The 20,565-nt window shown below is 56.4% G+C and overlaps 2 protein-coding genes across 27 annotated transcripts in view; one reads left to right on the top strand and one right to left on the bottom strand.

The window, feature by feature from the left end:
• Positions 1 to 142, bottom strand: part of LOC115643959 (class I histocompatibility antigen, F10 alpha chain-like) — a 4,836-nt gene extending 4,694 nt beyond the window's left edge. The window contains exon 1 of the mRNA XM_030547984.1: positions 7 to 142. Coding sequence (XP_030403844.1) covers positions 7 to 142 — 136 coding nt within the window. The remainder of the gene's footprint in view (positions 1 to 6) is intronic.
• TNXB (tenascin XB) overlaps positions 37 to 20,565 on the top strand; it is an 87,310-nt gene continuing 66,781 nt past the window's right edge. For 25 of the 26 annotated variants that reach the window (XM_030548010.1, XM_030548015.1, XM_030548012.1 and 22 more), the window contains exons 1-7: positions 37 to 744; positions 1,339 to 1,662; positions 1,924 to 2,214; positions 3,379 to 3,660; positions 6,950 to 7,243; positions 17,872 to 18,165; positions 19,521 to 19,814. In XM_030548010.1, the coding sequence (XP_030403870.1) occupies positions 141 to 744; positions 1,339 to 1,662; positions 1,924 to 2,214; positions 3,379 to 3,660; positions 6,950 to 7,243; positions 17,872 to 18,165; positions 19,521 to 19,814 (2,383 nt within the window). In that variant the 5' untranslated portion in view covers positions 37 to 140. The remainder of the gene's footprint in view (positions 745 to 1,338; positions 1,663 to 1,923; positions 2,215 to 3,378; positions 3,661 to 6,949; positions 7,244 to 17,871; positions 18,166 to 19,520; positions 19,815 to 20,565) is intronic. The other variant, XM_030548022.1, reaches the window with a different exon arrangement.

Genomic DNA, 20,565 nt, shown 5'->3' with positions numbered 1-20,565 from the left:
CCCCACCTGGCCGACTGCACCCAGAACCCACACGCCCCCCAGTGGCCCGTCTCCGGCCGCCTGGCCCTGCGGGGAAGCCAGGCCCCCGGCCCACCCCGGCCAACGCCTCCTCGCTCCCCAGCCAGCTCTTCTTTCGGACCATGGCGCAGAACCTGACGGCCAAACTGGCCCGGTACAACGGGACCCTGCTGCAGCGCCTGGAGAGTTACCTCCACGCCACACGCTACCCGCTCCGCGGCAACCAAACCATCGCCAGCGTGGCCAGGACCATCTACCTCTACCTGGTGCACAGGAAGTCCCTGGAGGAACAGGAGATGGTCTACGTGGGGCTGGGCCAGCATTCAAAGGAGCTCGGGGTCATGGCACCCACCCTGGGGCACCCTGCGGAGGAGCCCACAGGGCCTCCCGGCCGCCTCCAGTTAGCCGGGAAGGAGGGCGGCATCTTCTCGGAGGGCTCCCCTGGCTGGGCCACGGGGCCCAGGGGCCACGCCAAGCCGGCGGTGGTGGCCCGCTCCCCCGGCGCCATTGTGGTCTCGCTGGAGGGCATGCGTGGCCACGCAGAGCGCATGGTGGTCCGCTACTGGCGGGCGGGCGACGGCGGAGGAGCGGGGGAGCTGGCGGTTCCCGGCGACGCCGCGGCGGTTCGCCTGCACGGCCTGGCGCCTGGCACCACCTACCAGGTGGAGATCCATGGCCTGGTCCAGGGGCGGCTCTCCAAGTCCTATTCCTTTGTCGCCTCCACAGGTAGTGCTGGGGGGGGGTCCAACGTGGGGGGGTCGCCTCCTCTGGCTCAGTAACCCCACCGGACACAGCGCCACCTGGCTGTTCACCGATGCACCCGCTGGCGCTAACCCCCTCGGTCCTGCCCTCCTCTCTCCCGCAGGCTGCTGGCTTCTGCCCATGGGCCTGGCATGGCCGTCGGACGGGCCGACTCCACCCCGCTCCCGCCGTCCCCTTCCCTCCCTCTCTCCTCTGGCATTAACCCCCTTTCTCCTGCAGCTGGTCCGGCTTCCACCCGCTACAGGCCTCATGCCATGGACTCAGCGGGGAATGGGGCAGGCCCCTCCAGCCCCACGGCGTAGACTGGCTGGCTCAGGAGAGCAGGGAATGGGGCAGGGGCCTGTCCCCTCTGGGGGGCGCCGGCTCCCATCCGGCCCCAGGGCAGGGACTGGCTGGCTCAGGGGGGCAGGGAATGGGGCAGGGGCCTGTCCCCTCTGGGGGGCGCCGGCTCCCACTCGGCCCCAGGGCGGGGACTGGCTGGCTCAGGGGGGCAGGGAATGGGGCAGGGGCCTGTCCCCTCTGGGGGGCTTCTTTTCAACCTTTCATGCCCTCCCCCAGCTCCAGAGGCATCTGGCACCGAGCCCCCCCCCACGCCCAGCCTCTCCCGCCCTGGGCCACCCCCAGGGGACCTGGCCGTGACAGACGTCTCCCCCGACCGGTTCCGCGTCACCTGGACGGCCACGACTGGCACCTTCCAGCACTTCCTGCTGCAGTACCAGAAGCCCGGCTCCCGGGTGCCCCCCGGGCAGACCCAGGTGCCTGGGGGGAAGAGGAGTGTGATCCTCACCCAGCTGAGCCCCGGCACCGAATACGAGGTGGAGCTGCGGGGGGTGGCACCTGACGGGACCATCTCAGAGCCCATCACCACCAGCGTGTCGACAGGTAACCCCCGCCCCTTACTCCAGCCAGCCTTCCTCCACGGGATCCTTCCCTCCATCCTTACAGCCAGGCTTTGCAGGGCTATGGACGCCTTGAAGAACCCAGGAGTCCTAGCTGCCTTCCCACCCCCCACGCTAACCACTAGCCCCCACTCCCCTCCCAGAGCTAGAGATACAACCCCTGCTCTAACCATCAGACCCCCCTCCCCTGTCCTCCCAGAGAGCCCAGGCACCCTGACCGTGTTACGCCCTCTCTCTCTTGCAGCACCCCTTGGTGGGGGCCCCAGGCCAAGCGACCTGGGGGCCCTGGGGGTCAGGAACGTGACCAGCGATGGGTTTGGGCTCCAGTGGAGGGCGCCGAAGGGCCTGTTCCAGTCCTTCCTGCTGCGCTACGAAGATGCAGCCGGGCGCATGGGGCCCCGGGAGGCCGAGGTGCCGCAGGACCAGCGGGCTACCCGTGTTGGGGGGCTGCGGCCTGGCACCGAGTACAACGTCACGCTGTACGGGGTGTACCGCGGCCAGCTCTCACCCCCACTCAGAGCCAGAGTCCGGACAGGTACTGCCACCCCCTGGGCGGCTCACGCCTCAGCCCCCTGCCAGCCGGGGAGGGGCCCACTGCCCCTTCCCCTGCCCAGCCCGGCACTTGCCCACCAGCCTGTTTTCCTCCCAGCCCCCCCGGTCTAACCAGCCCCCACTCCCCTTCCAGAGCTGGGAGAGAACCCAGGAGTCCTGGCTCCCAGCCGCCCTGCTCTAACCCACCAGTCCCCACTCCCCTCTCAGAGCTGGGAGAGAACCCAGGAGTCCTGGCTCCCAGCCCCCCCACTCTAATCCACCAGCCCCCACTCCCCTCTCAGAGCTGGGAGAGAACCCAGGAGTCCTGGCCCCCAGCCCCCCCTGCTCTAACCACCAGCCCCCACTCCCCTCCCAGAGCTGGGAGAGAACCCAGGAGTCCTGGCTTCCTTTCCCAACCCCAACCCGCCCCGTCCCCTAGGCAGCGTGGAGGTGAGACAGCTGGGAGCCTTTGCCAAGGGTATTTTAAATAACAATTGTCTGCCAGGTCCGGTGGCTCCTGGGCTGGGAGGGGCAAAGCGAACTGCCTCCCCACCCATACATCTAGACACACGGCGCAGGCATCCTCCCCCATCACCCCCCCCCCGCCTGCAGCCCCCCTGGAGGTGTCTGGTGACGGGTCTCGTCTCCTCGGTGGGGTGGGCGTGTGATGCACAGAGTGTGACTGGGGGGGAACCCAGGCAGGGAGGGAGCAAGGAGCCCCCCCAGGGAGGTTTGTGCTGCTGCAGCCTGTGAAAGGAAGGAAGGGAGGGAGGGAGGGAAGAAATCGCAGAAGGGAAACAGTGGTGAAGGAGGGGGTGACTGCGGGCGAGGTGACCCAGGGAAATGCCCTGGAGGAAGGGGAGGCCTGGCTGACGGAGGGTGCAGGGGAGAAGGAAGGAGACAGAGACGAGGCAGGTGGCAGGGGCCTGACGCAGAAAGGGGCAGTGACAGGCGGTGGAGCACGCGGCGGGGGACAGAAAAGGGACGAATTGCTAACGGCAGCAATGGGAGGGAGAACCGAAGCGATGGCGTTGGAAAGATGGAAGAGAGGAGGGGCAGATACACACAGCGATCTCCCCCCACTGCTCCCCCCATGGCATCTCCAATACCCTTCTCCCACCCTGACCCATAACTGATGGGACCATCCCTCCTGCCCTCTCCCTACCAGCACCAGCAGAACCCAGCACCCAGCCCAGCCTGGGGGAGCTCTCGGCCTCCAATGTCACCCACGACTCCGCCCTGCTCTCCTGGACCGTCCGGGCCGGGGACTTCGACTCCTTCCTCCTGCAGTACAAGGACGCGGAGGGCAAACCCCAGGCCCTGCCCGTGGATGGGGGATCCCGCACGGTCACCGTCACCAGCCTGGCCCCCTCCCGCAGATACAAGTTCAACCTGTACGGCATCTCTGGCCGCAAGCGCCTCGGCCCCGTCTCCACCGACACCGTCACAGGTCAGCGGCTGGACCCGGGGCACCAGCCCCTTTCGCTACTGCCCCTTTGCATTGAAGTGTGGTGGGGACACCGACCACTGGGCTGGGACCTTCCCAAGAAGGTGCTTCCAAGGAAATAAGAGAGGAGAATGAGCAAAGAAGGGAAAGAAGCAAGGACGGGAGTGTGGAAGCAGGTGCAGAGGGATGAGAGTGTCCATCTGTCCATTCATCCGTCCACCTGTCTGTCCATCCATCCGTCCACAACTAGACTGCTGGCCATTCAATGGGCAGAGTGAAGAGAGTGGATAGGGATGGGTGGATGTATGGATGGACAGACAAACAGACAGCTGGATCAATGTGCATGGGACGGGTTGGGTAAATGAATTGATCTGTATAGGAACAGATGGATGGGTGTCTACATGGGTGGAGGGATGGATGGAGGGGATGGCCACTGTTGCATAGATAGAGGAATGGAGATAGATGGATGGATGGAAAGATGGAAGGGTGGATAGATATGGATGGAGGTATGGACGGAAAAGTGGGTAGATATGTATGGAGGTGGATGGATGGACTGATGGAAGAGTGGGTACATATGTATGAGGGGATGGATGGACAGAGGGATGGAAGGGTGGGCAGATATGGATGGGGGTATATGGAGGGATGGACAGACGGAAGGATGGGCAGATACGGATGGGGGTGGATGGAGGGATGGACAGACAGGACGGTGGGCAGATATGTATTGGGGGTGGATGAGTGGATGGAGAGATGGAAGGGTGGTCAGATATGGATGGGTGTTTTGGGGGATGCACGGATAGCTGTGTATGTGTAACTTTTCTGCCAGGTGTCTCCAGCAGCAGTCAGAGCTGGGTTGGGTGTGGTGATGCATGGACAGGCGGGTGGGTGGATGGGTGTGCACAGGGGTGGGTGGAGGAGCGGTTGGGGATGGATGGACGGATGAGTGGGTGGGTGGGTGGGTGGGTGCGCACAGGGGTGGGTGGAGGAGTGGTTGGGGATGGATGGACGGGCGAGTGCGTGGATGGGTGCGCACAGGGGTGGGAGAAGGAGTGGTTGGGGATGGATGGACGGATGAGTGGGTGGGTGGGTGGGTGGGTGCGCACAGGGGTGGGTGGAGGAGTGGTTGGGGATGGATGGGCGGTCGGGTGAGTGGATGGGTGCGCACAGGGGTGGGTGAAGGAGTGGTTGGGGATGGATGGACGGATGAGTGGGTGGGTGGGTGCGCACAGGGGTGGGTGGAGGAGCGGTTGGGGATGGATGGATGGACGGGCGGGTGGGTGCGCACAGGGGTGGGTGGAGGAGTGGTTGGGGATGGATGGATGGACGGGCAGGAGGGTGCGCACAGGGGTGGGCGGAGGAGCGGTTGGGGATGGATGGATGGACGGGCAGGTGGGTGCGCACAGGGGTGGGTGGAGGAGTGGTAGGGGATGGATGGACGGATGAGTGGGTGGGTGGGTGGGTGCGCACAGGGGTGGGTGGAGGAGCGGTTGGGGATGGATGGATGGATGGGTGCTTGGATGGGTGCGCACAGGGGTGGGTGGAGGAGTGGTTGGGGATGGATGGATGGACGGGCGGGTGGGTGAGCACGGGTGGGTGGAGGAGTGGTAGGGGATGGATGGACGGATGAGTGGGTGGGTGGATGGGTGCGCACAGGGGTGGGTGGAGGAGCGGTTGGGGATGGATGGATGGACGGGCGGGTGGGTGAGCACAGGGGTGGGTGGAGGAGCGGTTGGGGATGGATGGATGGACGGGCGGGTGGGTGAGCACAGGGGTGGGTGGAGGAGCGATTGGGGATGGATGGATGGACGGGCGGGTGGGTGGATGGGTGCGCACAGGGGTGGGTGGAGGAGCGGTTGGGGATGGATGGACGGGTGGGTGCGTGGAGGGGTTCGCACAGGGGTGGGTGGAGGAGTGGTTGGGGATGGATGGATGGACGGGCGGGTGGGTGGGTGGGTGCGCACAGGGGTGGGTAGAGGAGCGGTTGGGGATGGATGGATGGATGGACGGGCGGGTGGGTGCGCACAGGGGTGGGTGGAGGAGCGGTTGGGGATGGATGGACGGGCGGGTGGGTGCGTGGGTGGGTGCGCACAGGGGTGAGTGGAGGAGTGGTTGGGGATGGATGGATGGATGAGTGGGTGGATGGGTGGGTGCGCACAGGGGTGGGTGCGCACAGGGGTGGGTGCGCACAGGGGTGTGTGGAGGAGTGGTAGGGGATGGATGGATGGATGGGCGGGTGGGCGGGTGGGTGCGCACAGGGGTGGGTGGAGGAGCGGTTGGGGATGGATGGATGGACGGGCGGGAGGGTGCGCACAGGGGTGGGTGGAGGAGTGGTTGGGGATGGATGGACGGATGAGTGGGTGGGTGGGTGGGTGCGCACAGGTGTGGGTGGAGGAGCGGTTGGGGATGGATGGATGGATGAGTGGGTGGGTGCGCACAGGGGTGGGTGGAGGAGCGGTTGGGGATGGATGGACGGGTGGGCGGGTGGGTGCGCACAGGGGTGGGTGGAGGAGCGGTTGGGGATGGATGGATGGACGGGCGGGAGGGTGCGCACAGGGGTGGGTGGAGGAGCGGTTGGGGATGGATGGACGGGTGGATGGGTGCGCACAGGGGTGGGTGGAGGAGTGGTTGGGGATGGATGGATGGACGGGCGGGTGGGTGCGCATGGGGTGGGTGGAGGAGTGGTTGGGGATGGATGGATGGATGAGAGGGTGGGAGGGTGGGTGCGCACAGGAGTGGGTGGAGGAGTGGCTGGGGATGGATGGATGGACGGATGAGTGGGTGGGCGGGTGGGTGCGCACAGGGGTGGGTGGAGGAGTGGTTGGGGATGGATGGATGGATGAGTGGGTGGATGGGTGCGCACAGGGGTGGGTGCGCACAGGGGTGGGTGGAGGAGTGGTAGGGGATGGGTTAGTGTCAGTGGGGATCTTTCCATTGACATTGGTGACTTTAGTTCACGCCCTTCGCTTTCCCTCTCATTTGTTCTTCGTTCCCTCCTGTCTTGGCCCAACTCGCACTCAGGTTTGTGCCGGTTGATCTGGGCCGACCCCTCCAGGGAGGTGTGGTGGCCACGGGGAACGTGGAAATGTGGGATCCTCTTTGCAGACGTGGCCCGTCCATTTGTGTGTCCCCAGCTCTCCTTCCCAGCAGCTGGATCCAGCTGTGTCCCTGGGCTCCCTGCACCCTCGTCCCACTAATCTTCTCTGCTGATCCCCTCTTGGCAGGAACCGCCTGGCCCCCCAAGGACCTGGTCAGCCACCCTAACCCAGCCATGCCCTTACCCTCCTCTTTGTTCCAGCCAAGGAGCCGCGGGAGCCGGAACTCACCCCCCAGCCCAGCCTGGGGGAGCTCTCAGCCTCCGATGTCACCCACGACTCCACCCTGCTCTCCTGGACCATCCAGGCCGGGGACTTCGACTCCTTCCTCCTGCAGTACAAGGACGCAGAGGGCAAACCCCAGGCGCTGCCCATGGACAGGGGATCCCGCACGGTCACCATCACCAACCTGGCCCCCTCCCGCAGATACAAGTTCAACCTCTACGGCATCTCCGGCCGCAAGCGCCTCGGCCCCATCTCCACCGACACTGTCACAGGTCAGCAGCTGCTCCAGGGGCACAGCTCCTTCCCCTCCCGTCCCTTTTCCTTTCCCGTGTGACATGGACGTCGAACACTGACCCAGGACGTTCCAAAGAAGATGCTTCCAAGAGTCCTGCATCCACAAGCAGATTTCTGGCCGTTCAAAGGCTAGAGATGAGAGTAGATACGGGTGGGTGGATGGATGGATGGATAGATGGATAGACAGACAGATAGCTGGATCGGTGTGCATGGGGCAGGTTGAGTGAATGGAATGATGTGTATGGAAAGAGATGGATGAAGAGATAGGTACATGGATGGGTGTCTACAGGAGTGAATGGATGGATGGAGACGATGGTCATCAGTAAGTAGATAGAGGAATGGATGTGTATGGGGATGGATGGATGGATGAGCGGGTAGGCAGATACGTATGGGGATGGATGGACAGAAGGCTCGGTAGATATGTTTGGGGATGGACCAATGGATGGATGGATGGATAGAGGAATGGATTCATATGGGGGTGGACAGATGGGCGGGTGGGTGGGGGGATGTTTGGATGGATGGGATGGGATGGATGGAGGGGATGGGATGGATGGATAGAGGAATGGATTCATATGGGGTGGACAGATGGATGGGTAGGTGGGTGGATGTATGTATGTATGGATGGGATGGGATGGGATAGATAGATGGAGGGGATGGGATGGATGGATGGATAGAGGAATGGATTCATATGGCGGTGGACAGACAGGCAGGTGGGTGGGTGGATGTTTGGATGGATGGGATGGGATGAGATGGGATGGATAGATGGATGGAGGGAGGGGATGGGATGGGATGGATGGATGGATGGATAGAGGAATGGATCCATATGGGGATGGACTGAAGGGCGGGTGGGTGGGTGGATGTTCGGATGGATGGATGGGATGGGATGGGATGGATAGATGGAGGGGATGGGATGGATGGATGGATAGAGGAATGGATTCATATGGGGGTGGACAGATGGACGGGTGGGTGGGTGGATGTTTGGATGGAGGGGATGGGATGGATGGATGGATGGATGGATAGAGGAATGGATTCATATGGGGGTGCACAGACAGGCGGGTGGGTGGGTGGATGTTTGGATGGATGGGATGGGATGGATGGAGGGGATGGGATGGATGGATAGAGGAATGGATTCATATGGGGGTGGGCAGATGGGCGGGTGGGTGGGTGGATGTTTGGATGGATGGGATGGGATGGATGGAGGGGATGGAATGGATGGATAGAGGAATGGATTCATATGGGATGGACAGACGGGTGGGTGGGAGGATGTTCGGATGGATGGATGGGATGGGATGGGATGGGATGGATAGATGGAGGGGATGGGATGGATGGATGGATAGAGGAATGGATTCATATGGGGGTGGACAGATGGGCGGGTGGGTGGGTGGATGTTTGGATGGAGGGGATGGGATGGGATGGATGGATGGAGGGAGGGAGGGGATGGAATGGATGGATGGATAGAGGAATGGATTCATATGGGGGTGGACAGATGGACGGGTGGGTGGGTGGATGTTTGGATGGAGGGGATGGGATGGGATGGATGGATGGATAGAGGAATGGATTCATATGGGGGTGCACAGACAGGCGGGTGGGTGGGTGGATGTTTGGATGGATGGGATGGGATGGATGGAGGGGATGGGATGGATGGATAGAGGAATGGATTCATATGGGGGTGGGCAGATGGGCGGGTGGGTGGGTGGATGTTTGGATGGATGGGATGGGATGGATGGAGGGGATGGGATGGATGGATAGAGGAATGGATTCATATGGGGATGGACAGACGGGTGGGTGGGAGGATGTTCGGATGGATGGATGGGATGGGATGGGATGGGATGGATAGATGGAGGGGATGGGACGGATAGAGGAATGGATAGAGGAATGGATTCATATGGGGGTGGACAGATGGGCGGGTGGGTGGGTGGATGTTTGGATGGAGGGAGGGGATGGAATGGATGGATGGATAGAGGAATGGATTCATATGGGGGTGGACAGATGGGCGGGTGGGTGGGTGGATGTTTGGATGGGCCTGATGAAATGCATCCTAGAATACTCAAGGAGTTAATAGAAGAGGTATCTGAGCCTCTAGCTATTATCTTTGGGAAATCATGGGAGACGGGGGAGATTCCAGAAGACTGGAAGGGGGCAAATATAGTGCCCATCTATAAAAAGGGAAATAAAAACAACCCAGGAAACTACAGACCAGTTAGTTTAACTTCTGTGCCAGGGAAGATAATGGAGCAGGTAATTAAAGAAATCATCTGCAAACACTTGGAAGGTGGTAAGGTGATAGGGAATAGCCAGCATGGATTTGTAAAGAACAAATCGTGTCAAACTAATCTGATAGCGTTCTTTGATAGGATAACGAGCCTTGTGGATAAGGGAGAAGCAGTGGATGTGATATACCTAGACTTTAGTAAGGCATTTGATACGGTCTCGCATGATATTCTTATAGATAAGCTAGGAAAGTACAATTTAGATGGGGCTACTATAAGGTGGGTGCATAACTGGCTGGATAACCGTACTCAGAGAGTAGTTGTTAATGGCTCCCAATCCTGCTGGAAAGGTATAACAAGTGGGGTTCCCCAGGGGTCTGTTTTGGGACAGGCTCTGTTCAATATCTTCATCAAATATTTAGATGTTGGCATAGAAAGTACGCTTATTAAGTTTGCGGACGATACCAAACTGGGAGGGATTGCAACTGCTTGGGAGGACAGGGTCAAAATTCAAAAGGATCTGGACAAATTGGAGAAATGGTCTGAGGTAAACAGGATGAAGTTCAATAAAGACAAATGCAAAGTGCTCCACTTAGGAAGGAACAATCAGTTTCACACATACAGAATGGGAAGAGACTGTCTAGGAAGGAGTATGGCAGAAAGAGATCTAGGGGTCATAGTAGACCACAAGCTTAATATGAGTCAACAGTGTGATACTGTTGCAAAAAAAGCAAACGTGATTCTGGGATGCATTAACAAGGGTGTTGTAAACAAGACACGAGAAGTCATTCTTCCGCTTTACTCTGCGCTGGTTAGGCCTCAGCTGGAGTATTGTGTCCAGTTCTGGGCACCGCATTTCAAGAAAGATGTGGAGAAATTGGAGAGGGTCCAGAGAAGAGCAACGAGAATGATGAAAGGTCTTGAGAACATGACCTATGAAGGAAGGCTGAAGGAATTGGGTTTGTTTAGTTTGGAAAAGAGAAGACTGAGAGGGGACATGATAGCAGTTTTCAGGTATCTAAAAGGATGTCATCAGGAGGAGGGAGAAAACTTGTTCACCTTAGCCTCCAATGATAGAACAAGAAGCAATGGGCTTAAACGGCAGCAAGGGAGGTGTAGGTTGGACATTAGGAAAAAGTTCCTAATTGTCAGGGTAGTTAAACACTGGAATAGATTGCCTAGGGAAGTTGTGGAATCTCCATCTCTGGAGATATTTAAGAGCAGGTTAGATAAATGTCTATTAGGGATGGTCTAGACAATATTTGGTCCTGCCATGAGGGCAGGGGACTGGACCGATGACCTCTCGAGGTCCCTTCCAGTCCTGGAGTCTATGAGTCTATGGATGGGTGGGATGGGATGGGATGGGACGGATGGATGGATGGAGGGAGGGGATGGGATGGATAGATGGAGGGGATGGGATGGATGGATAGAGGAATGGATCCATATGGGGGTGGACAGACGGGCCGGTGGCTGGGTGGATGTTTGGATGGATGGATGGGATGGGATGGGATGGATAGATGGATAGATGGAGGGGATGGGATGGATGGATGGATACAGGAATGGATCCATATGGGGGTGGACAGATGGGCGGGTGGGGGGGGAGATGTTTGGATGGATGGAGGGGATGGGATGGATGGATGGATAGAGGAATGGATTCATATGGGGTGGACAGATGGATGGGTAGGTGGGTGGATGTATGTATGTATGTATGGATGGATGGATGGATGAGTGGATGGATGGATGGATGGATGGATAGAGGAATGGATTCATTTGAGGGTGGACAGATGGGCGGGTGGGTGGGTGGATGTGGATGCTTCGAGCCCGCAGCCTAATAAGAAAACCCGCAGTTGCGAACTGAGTGAGCAGCAAGCAGAGGACATACAAACAGAGGGAGTTTGCCTGGGAATTGTGTGAGAGGAGGTACAGGGTGTGCCGCATAAGGGCATCTGTGTTGTGAGCTGGTGGGGTGAATATCCGAGTGTCTATCTGCTGTGACCATTTGTTTAGTGCCCGTTGGAGGGACTGTTGGACTGTGTGGCAGGTTGATTGAAAAGTGGTAATTGGGCGTGCTTTGTTCCAGGGGCACCTGATTGGTTGAGTAGAGGGAGGCTTTGAGCCGGGCCAGCTGCTTCCAGCCAGCAGCCTTATAAAAAAGCAGCCAGTTGCGAACCAAGTGAGTGGTGAACAGAGGCAAACAGAGAGAGTTTGTCTGGAAGTTTGCTTGTGGGGAGTTCCCACAGAGTGTTTTTGCCTTTCAGGCTTCTGTGAGTGGTAAATGCAACGTCTGAAGGGGCTCTTAGAAGGAAGACAATATGGATAGTGAGCGATCAGCTGTTGCGACCTGTCTGGGATGTGCCATGTTTATCTGTCTCCCAGAGGATAGAAGTGACTTCGTCTGTGTGAAGTGCAGGCTGGTCTCCATATTGGAAGAGACGGTTAAAGGACTAGAGACCCAAGTATCAACCCTGCATTGCATCAGAGAAAATGAAGACTATGGATGGAAGTCAGCGTTTGGTTCTGCAGGCACAGCGAGCTGAAGAATCTGAGAGGACGGTGCAGAACAGGAAGAAAACTGGCAGCATGAGACCGCCAGACAAAGGAAGAGGAGAACCCATGTACCCCCAGTGCAGACAGAAATAAGAAACCATCTTCAGGCTATCTGCACAGGTACCACAGTGGAGAATGCTTTAGAAGAGTTATCTGAGGGAAGGGATCAGAGAGAGAGACCCCATCAGCTGGAAGGCATGGGATGCATTGTCCTAGGGACACCACTCCCAAGAGAAGGAGACGGGTGGTGGTGGTCGGGGACTCCCTCTTAAGGGGGACAGTCATCCATCTGCTGACCAGACCGGGAGACTCAAGCTGTGTGTTGCTTGCCTGGAGCTAAAAGCCAGGATGTGACAGAGTGTCTGCTGAGACTGATCAAACCCTCGGACCGCTACCCCCTGCTGCTTCTCCACATGGGCACCAATGATATTGCCAAGAACGATCTTGAGCAGGTCACTGCAGACTACGTGGCTCTGGGAAGAAGGATAAAGGAGTTTGAGGCGTAAGTTGTGTTCTCATCCATCCTCCCTGTTGAAGGAAAAGGCCCAGGTAGGGACCATCGAATTGTGGAGGTGAATGCCTGGTTATGCAGGTGGTGTCGGAGAGAAGGCTTTGGACTCCTCGACCATGGGATGTTGCTCCAGGAGGGAGGATTGCTAGGAAGAGATGGGCTCCACCTAACAAAGAGAGGGAAGAGCATCTTCGCAAGCAGGCTGGCTAACCTAGTGAGGAGGGCTTTAAACTAGGTTCACCAGGGGATGGAGACTTAAGCCCAGAGGCAAGTGGGAAAGTGGGATACCGGGAGGAAACACAAGGAGAAGGGTGCAGCAGGGGAGGTCTCCTGATTTATACTGAGAAAGCAGGACAGTAGGCTAGTTCAGTGCCTGTACATGAACACAAGAAACAAGCAGGGAGAACTGGAAGTCCTGGCACAGTCAAGGAACTATGATGTGACTGGAATAACAGAGACGTGGTGGGATAACTCACATGACTGGAGCTCTGTCATGGAGGGATATAAACTGTTCAGGAAGGACAGGCAGAGCAGGAAAGGTGAGGGGGCTGCATTGTATGTAAGGGAGCAGTATGACTGCTCAGAGCTCCGGTATGAAACTGCAGAAAAACCTGAGAATCTCTGGGTTAAGTTTAGAGGCAAGAGCAACAAGGCTGACGTCATGGTGGTCATCTGCTATAGACCTCCAGACCAGGGGGATGAAGTAGACGAGGCTTTCTTCAGACAATTAAGTGAAGTTTCCAGATCACAGGTCCTGGTTCTCATGGGGGACTTCAATCCCCCTGACATGGGCTGGGAGAGCAATGCAGCGGTGCACAGACAATCCAGGAAGTTTTTGGAGAGCGCTGGGGACAACTTCCTGGTGCACGTGCTGGAGGAACTGACTGGGGGCCGTGCTCCTCTTGACCTGCTGCTCACAAACGGGAAGGATTGGTAGGGGAAGTAGAAATGGATGGGAACCTGGGAGGCAGTGACCATGAGATGGTCGAGTTCAGGATCCTGACACAAGGAAGAAAGGAGAGCAGCAGAATACGGACCCCGGACTTCAGAAAAGCAGACTGACTCCCTCAGGGAACTAATGGGCAGGATCCTCTGGGAGAATAACATGAGGGGGAAAGGAGTCCAGGAGAGCTGGCTGCATTTTAAAGGAGCCTTATTGAGGGCACAGGAACAAACCATCCCGATGTGCAGAAAGAATAGCAAATATGGCAGGCGACCAGCTTGGCTTAACCATGAAATCTCAGTGAGCTTAAACACAAAAAGGAAGCTTACAAGAAGTGGAAACTTGGACAGATGACTAGGGAGGAGTATAAAGATATTGCTAGAGCATGCCGGGGTGTAATCAGGAAGGCCAAAGCACAATTGGAGTTGCAGCTAGCAAGGGATGTGAAGGACAACAAGAAGGGTTTCTTCAGCTATGTTAGTAACAAGAAGAAAGTCAAGGAAAGTGTGGGCCCCTTAATGAATGAGGGAGGCAACCTAGTGACAGAGGATGTGGAAAAAGCTGAAGTACTCAAGGCTCTTTTGCCTCGGTCTTCACAGACAAGGGCAGCTCCCAGCCTGCTGCACTGGACAGCACAGCATGGGGAGGAGGTGACCAGCCCTCAGAAGAGCTGGTGCACAAGTCCATTCGAGCTGGATCCAATGCATCCAAGGCGCTGAGGGAATTGGCTGATATAATTGTAGACCCATTATCGTCGAAAACTCCTGGCGGACGGGGGGTGGGGTGGGTCCCAGACAACTGGAAAAAGGTAAATCTAGTGCCCAGCTTTTAAAAAGGAGAATCCAGGGAAGTACAGACTGGTGAGCCTCACCTCAGTCCCTGGGAAAAACCATGGAGCAGGTCCTCAAGGAATCCATTCTGAACCACTTGGAGGAGAGGAGGTTGATCAGGAACAGTCAGCATGGATTCACCAAGGGCAAGTCATGCCTGACTAACCTGATTGCGTCTATGAGGAGATAACTGGGTCGGTGGATGTGGGGAAAGTGGTGGATGTGATAGATCTTGACTTTAGAAAAACTTTTGATACAGTTGTAACGAAGCTGCCTCTGGTGGGACACTACTGAGAGTATCAATTCAGGACAAATTGCTCAGAGCAGGGCAATCACAGCCCGAGGCTGACCAGCCAAACAGAGAGAACTTCGGTCTCACCCCACTGGCTAACCAGAAGTCACACAAGCAATTCCCTCAGACACTCCAGTTCCCTTGAATCACCACCAGCACCGCTCCTTATGGGGACAAATGGTTATGAAAACCAACACCCCAGTAAAAGAAAAAGGTTCTCCCGATCCCAAAGGACCAGGCCCCAGACCAGGTCAATATACCAGTCAGATCTTACCCACAAATCACGCTGTTGCCAATCCTTTAGAATCTAAAATCTAAAGGTTTGTTAATAAAAAGAAAGAAATAGAGACGAGAGCTAGAATTGGTTAAATTGAATTAACAGTGATGGCAAAGTTCTTAGTTCAGGCTTGTAGCAGTGATGGAGTAAACTGCAGGTTCAAATCAAGTCTCTGGAGAACATCCCCCGCTGGGATGGGTCATTCAGTCCTTTGTTCAGAGCTTCAGTTTGTAGCAAAGTCCCTCCAGAGGTACGAAGCAGGATTGACGACAGATGCAGATGATGCATCTGCCTTTTATAGTCCCTTTGCCATGTGCCTTGTGCTTCCTTTGTCTCCAACACAAGCTGCCCAGCACATGGCCTGGAAGCCTCAGAGTTCGGTCCATGGGCCTGGCCCTACCTTGCTGAGTCACCAGGTGTATCTGCTTCTCTCAATGGGTCAGTTGTAGCTGATGGTCCTTAACGGGCCCTCAGGCAGGCCAGGCAGAGCTGATGCGACGTTGTCTGGGGTGTCCCCCAGAAGCAGAGCACAAGTGTGAAATACAGACAGGACAGAGCCAATACTTGTAACTTGAAATACAACAAAGGTACCTGCACCCAGAGCGCATCATCGTAACCAGCCAACCAGAACCTCCTCAGAGACACCTCACTTGACCCTCTTCGTACAAGATTTGGTGCCATTACAGGACCTTGGTTGCAACAATGATCTATACGGTCCCAGTTCGTGTAAATAACATCACAGTGGTCTCCCACAGTATCTTGCCGGCGAGTTAAAGAAGTCTGGGCTGGATGAATGGACTATAAGGTGGATGGAAAGCTGGCTAGATCATCGGGCTCAGCGACTAGAGATCAACTGCTCCATGTCTAGTTGGCAGCCGATTTCAAGCGGAGTGACCCCAAGGGTTGGTCCTGGGGCCGGTTTTGTTCAATATCTTCATTAATGATCTGGAGGATGACGTGGAACTGCACTCTCAGCAAGTTTGCAGATGACACTCAGCTGGGAGGAGTGGTAGATACGCTGGAGGGCAGGGATAGGATACAGAGGGACCTAGACAAATTACAGGACTGGGCCAAAATAAATCTGATGAGGTTCAACAAGGACAGTGCAGAGTCCTGCACTTAGGACGGAAGAATCCCATGCACTGCTACAGGCTGGGGGCCGACTGGCTAAGTGGCTGTTCTGCAGAAAAGGACCTAGGGGTTACAGTGGATGAGAAGCTGGATATGAGTCAACAGTGTGACCTTGTTGCCAAGAAGGCTAACAACATTTTGGGCCGTATAAGTAGGAGCATTGCCAGCAGATCGAGGGATGTGATCATTCCCCTCTATTCGGCATTGGTAAGGCCACATCTGGAGTACTGTGTCCAGTTGTGGGCCCCCCAGCACAGAAAGGATGTGGAAAAATTAGAAAGAGTCCAGCGAAGGACAATGAAAATGATTAGGGGGCTGGAGCACATGACTTCTGAGGAGAGGCTGAGGGAACTGGGATTGTTTAGTCTGCAGAAGAGGAGAACGAGGGGGGATTTGATCGCTGCTTTCAGCTACCTGAAAGGGGGTTCCAAAGAGGATGGATTTAGACTGTTCTCAGTGGTGGCAGATGACAGAACAAGGAGCAATGGTCTCAAGTGGCTGTGGGGAAGGTCTAGGTTGGATATTAGGAAAAACTATTTCACTAGGAGGGTGGTGAAGCACTGGAATGGGTTCCCTAGGGCGAGGGTGGAATCTCCTTCCTTAGAGGTTTTTAAGGTCCGGCTTGACAAAGCCCTGGCTGGGATGATTTAGTTGGGGTTGGTCCTGCTTTGAGCAGCGGGTTGGACTAAATGACCTCCTGAGGTCTCTTCCAACCCTAATCTATAATTCTATGAATGAATGGAAAGGAGGGTTGCCAGATGCGTATGGAGATGGACAGAAGGACAGACGGGTGAGTGTGTATGGTGATGCATGGATGGATGGATGGATTGATGGACGAACAGACGGAAAGGTGGGTGAATGTGTTTGAGGGTGGATGGATTGACAGAAGTGTGAGTGGATATGTTTGGGGATGGATGGATGGATGGATGGATACACAGACGATAGGGTGGTTGGATGGGTGTTTTGGGGGATTCATGGGTACATATATATTTTTGACTTGGTGGCAAGGTTGCATTATCAGCAACAAGGATGGAGGGATGGTATCTGATGGAGGGATGAGGATGTAGGGGATGGAGGGATGGTATCTGATGGATGGATGAGGGTGTAGGGGATGGATGGATGAGGGTGTAGGGGATGGAGGGATGGTATGCTGATGGATGGATGAGGATGTATGGGGATGGAGGGATGAGGGTGTAGGGGATGGAGGGATGGTATCTGATGGAGGGATGAGGGTGTAGGGGATGGAGGGATGGTATGCTGATGGAGGGATGAGGGTGTAGAGGATGGAGGGATGGTATCTGATGGATGGATGAGGATGTATGGGGATGGATGGATAAGGGTGTAGGGGATGGAGGGATGGTATGCTGATGGAGGGATGAGGGTGTAGGGGATGGAGGGATGGTATCTGATGGATGGATGAGGGTGTAGGGGATGGAGGGATGGACAGAGGAGTTTCTGGGGCTGAATGGGTGTCAATGGAGCTCTTTCCATCATGTTGGTGGCTTTGGTTCACTCCTTCTCTTTCTGTCTTGTTTCTTCTTCCTTCCCTTTCTCTCTTCCGTCTCAGCTCAGCTCTCACTAAAGTTTGTGCCAGTTGCTCTGGGCCAACCCCTCTGCGGAGGTGGAGTGGCTGTGGGGAGCCCAGGTGGGAATGTAGGATTCTCTTTGTAGACATGCACCATCCATCTGTCTGTCCCTAGCTCTCCTTCCCAGCAGCAGGATCCGGCTGTGTCCAGGGACAAGTCCTTGGGGCTCTCTGCCCCCTCCCCTGCTAGTCCTCCCTGCAAATTTCCTCTGGCTAGAAATAACCCAGCTCCCCAAGATCCCAGTGAGTCGCCCCCTTCAACCCCCTCTCTCTGTTCCAGCCGCAGCGCCGCCGAAGGAGGTACCCACCACCCAGCCCAGCCTGGGGGAGCTCTCGGCCTCCGACGTAACCCACGACTCCATCCTGCTCTCCTGGACCGTCCAGGCTGGGGACTTCGACTCCTTCCTCCTCCAGTACAAGGACGCGGAGGGAAAACCCCAGGCGCTGCCCATGGATCGGGGATCCCGCACAGTGACCGTAACCAATCTGGCACCATCCCGCCGATACAAGTTCAACCTCTACGGCATCTCCGGCCGCAAGCGCCTCGGTCCCATCTCCACCGATGCCATTACAGGTCAGCGGCTGCTCCTGGGGAGCCAGCTTCTTCCCCTCCCACCCCATTTGCTTTGCAGTGTCAGGGACGCCGTCCACTGGGCCAGGACCTTCCCAGGAAGATGCTTCCAAGCCTCCAGCCTCCACAAGCAGATTGGCAGCCATTCAATAGACAGAGAGAGGAGTGCGGATGTGAATGGATGGGTGGGTGGCAGGCTGGATAGACAGAGAGCTGGATGGGTGTGTATAGGGCAGATTGAGTGAATGGATAAGAACATGGAACAGCTACACCGGGTGAGACCAAGGGTCCATCTAGCCCAATGTCCTGTCTGCTGACAGTGGCCAGCGCCAGATGCCCCAGAGGGAATGAAGAGAACAGGTAATAATCCAGTGATTCATCCCCTGTCACCCGTTCCCAGCTTCTGACAAACAGAGGCCAGGGACACCATCCCTGCCAATAGCCATTGATGGACCTGTCTGTCCTCCATGAATTGATAGATGTGTGTGGGGGTGGATGGATGAATTAATAGGTAGATGGATGCTGTCTATGGGGGTGGATAGAGATGGATGGGTGCACGGAGGAGATGGTAATGGATGGATAGATAGAGGAATGGATATATATGGGGATGGACAGATGGATAGGTGGGTGGGTGGATGTGTAGGAAGATGGATGGACAGGCAGACTGGTTAGGGGGGTGTATGGCAAGAGATGGATGGATGGATGGATGGACGGAAGGCTGGGTGGATGTCTATGGGGATGAACGAATGGATGGAAGGGTGAGTGAATGTGTTTGGGGTTGGATGAATGGACGTACAGACGGTAGAGTGGTTGGATGGGTGTTTTGGGGGATTCATGGGTACATGTATATTTGTAACTCTGTGGCCAGGTTGCATTATCTGCTACAAGGACAGGGTGGGTAAGGTGATAGATGCATGAATGGACGAACGGATAGATGGGTGTGTATGAGGATGGAGGAGAGCCTGGGGATAGATAGGTGTCATCCGTTGACATTGGTGGGTTTGGTTCACACCCTTTTCTTTCTGTCTCATTTCTTCTTCCTTCCCTCTGTCTCCTCCCATCTCACTCAGCCTTCACTGAGGTTTGTGCCGGTCACTCTTGGCTGAACCCTCCAGGAAGGCGGGATGGCCACGGGGAACCTGGGAATGTGGGATCCTCCATCCGTTTGTCTGTCCCAGCTCTCCTTCGCAGCAGCAGGATCCGGCTGTCTCCTGGGACAAGTCCTTGGGGCTCCCTGCACCCTCCGCTGCTAATCCTCCCTGCAAATCCCCTCTGGCTAGAAATAACCCAGCCCCCCAAGATCCCAGTGAGTCACCTCCACCCCGGCCTCCCCCTTCATCCCATTCTCTCTTTTCCAGTTGCAGTGCGGCGGGAGGAAGAAACCACCGCCAAGCCCAGCCTGGGGGAGCTCTCGGCCTCCGACGTAACCCATGACTCCATCCGGCTCTCCTGGACCGTCCAGGCCGGGGACTTCGACTCCTTCCTCCTCCAGTACAAGGATGCGGAGGGCAAACCGCAGGCGCTGCCCGTAGACGGAGAATCCCGCACGGTCACTGTCACCAACCTGGCCCCCTCCCACAGATACAACTTCAAATTCTATGGTGTCTCCGGCCACAAGCGCCTTGGGCCTATCTCCACTAATGCAGTCACAGGTCAGCGGCTGCTCCCAGGGCCCGACCCCTTTCCCTCCCAACCCCCTTTGCTCTACAGTGTCAGGGACACCGTCCACTGGGCCAGAACCTTCCCAGGAAGACACTTCCAAACCTCCAGGCTCCACAAGCAGATTGGTGGACATTCAATGGGTCAAGAGAAGAATGTGGATGGGGATGGATGGATAGACAGACAGTTGTATTGTGCATGGGGCAGATTGCGTGAATGGATAGATGTGTCTAGGAACGGATGGATGGATGAATTAATAGGATGTCTATGGGGACGGATAGAGATGTATGGATGGAGGAGATGGTAATGGATCCATAGAAAGAGGAATAGATATATATAGGGATGGTCAGATGATGGGGGGACAGATGTGTAGGTGATGGATGGACAGATGGACTGGTGGGCAGGTGTGTATAGTGATTGATGGATGGACGGGTGGCTGGGGGGCTGTGTATGGGGATGGTCAGACTGATGAAGGGATGTTTATGGGGATGGATGGATGTACATACAGGTGGTAGAGTGCATGGATGTGTATGGTGATGGATGGATGGATGTACAGATGGTAAGGTGGGTGGATGTGTATGGGGATGGATGGATGGACATAGAGACGGTAAGGTGGATGGATGTTTATGGGGATGGATGGATGAATGGTCGAATAGACGGTAAGGTGGATGGATGGGGATGGGGATGGACAGAAGGGCAGACTGGTGGATGGATGTTTATGGGGTTGGATGGATGGACGTACAA

Source organism: Gopherus evgoodei, unplaced genomic scaffold (assembly GCF_007399415.2).
Source record: "Gopherus evgoodei ecotype Sinaloan lineage unplaced genomic scaffold, rGopEvg1_v1.p scaffold_80_arrow_ctg1, whole genome shotgun sequence".
In the NCBI taxonomy this organism is placed as follows: domain Eukaryota; kingdom Metazoa; phylum Chordata; order Testudines; family Testudinidae; genus Gopherus; species Gopherus evgoodei.
This window is presented reverse-complemented; position numbering and strand designations above follow the sequence as displayed.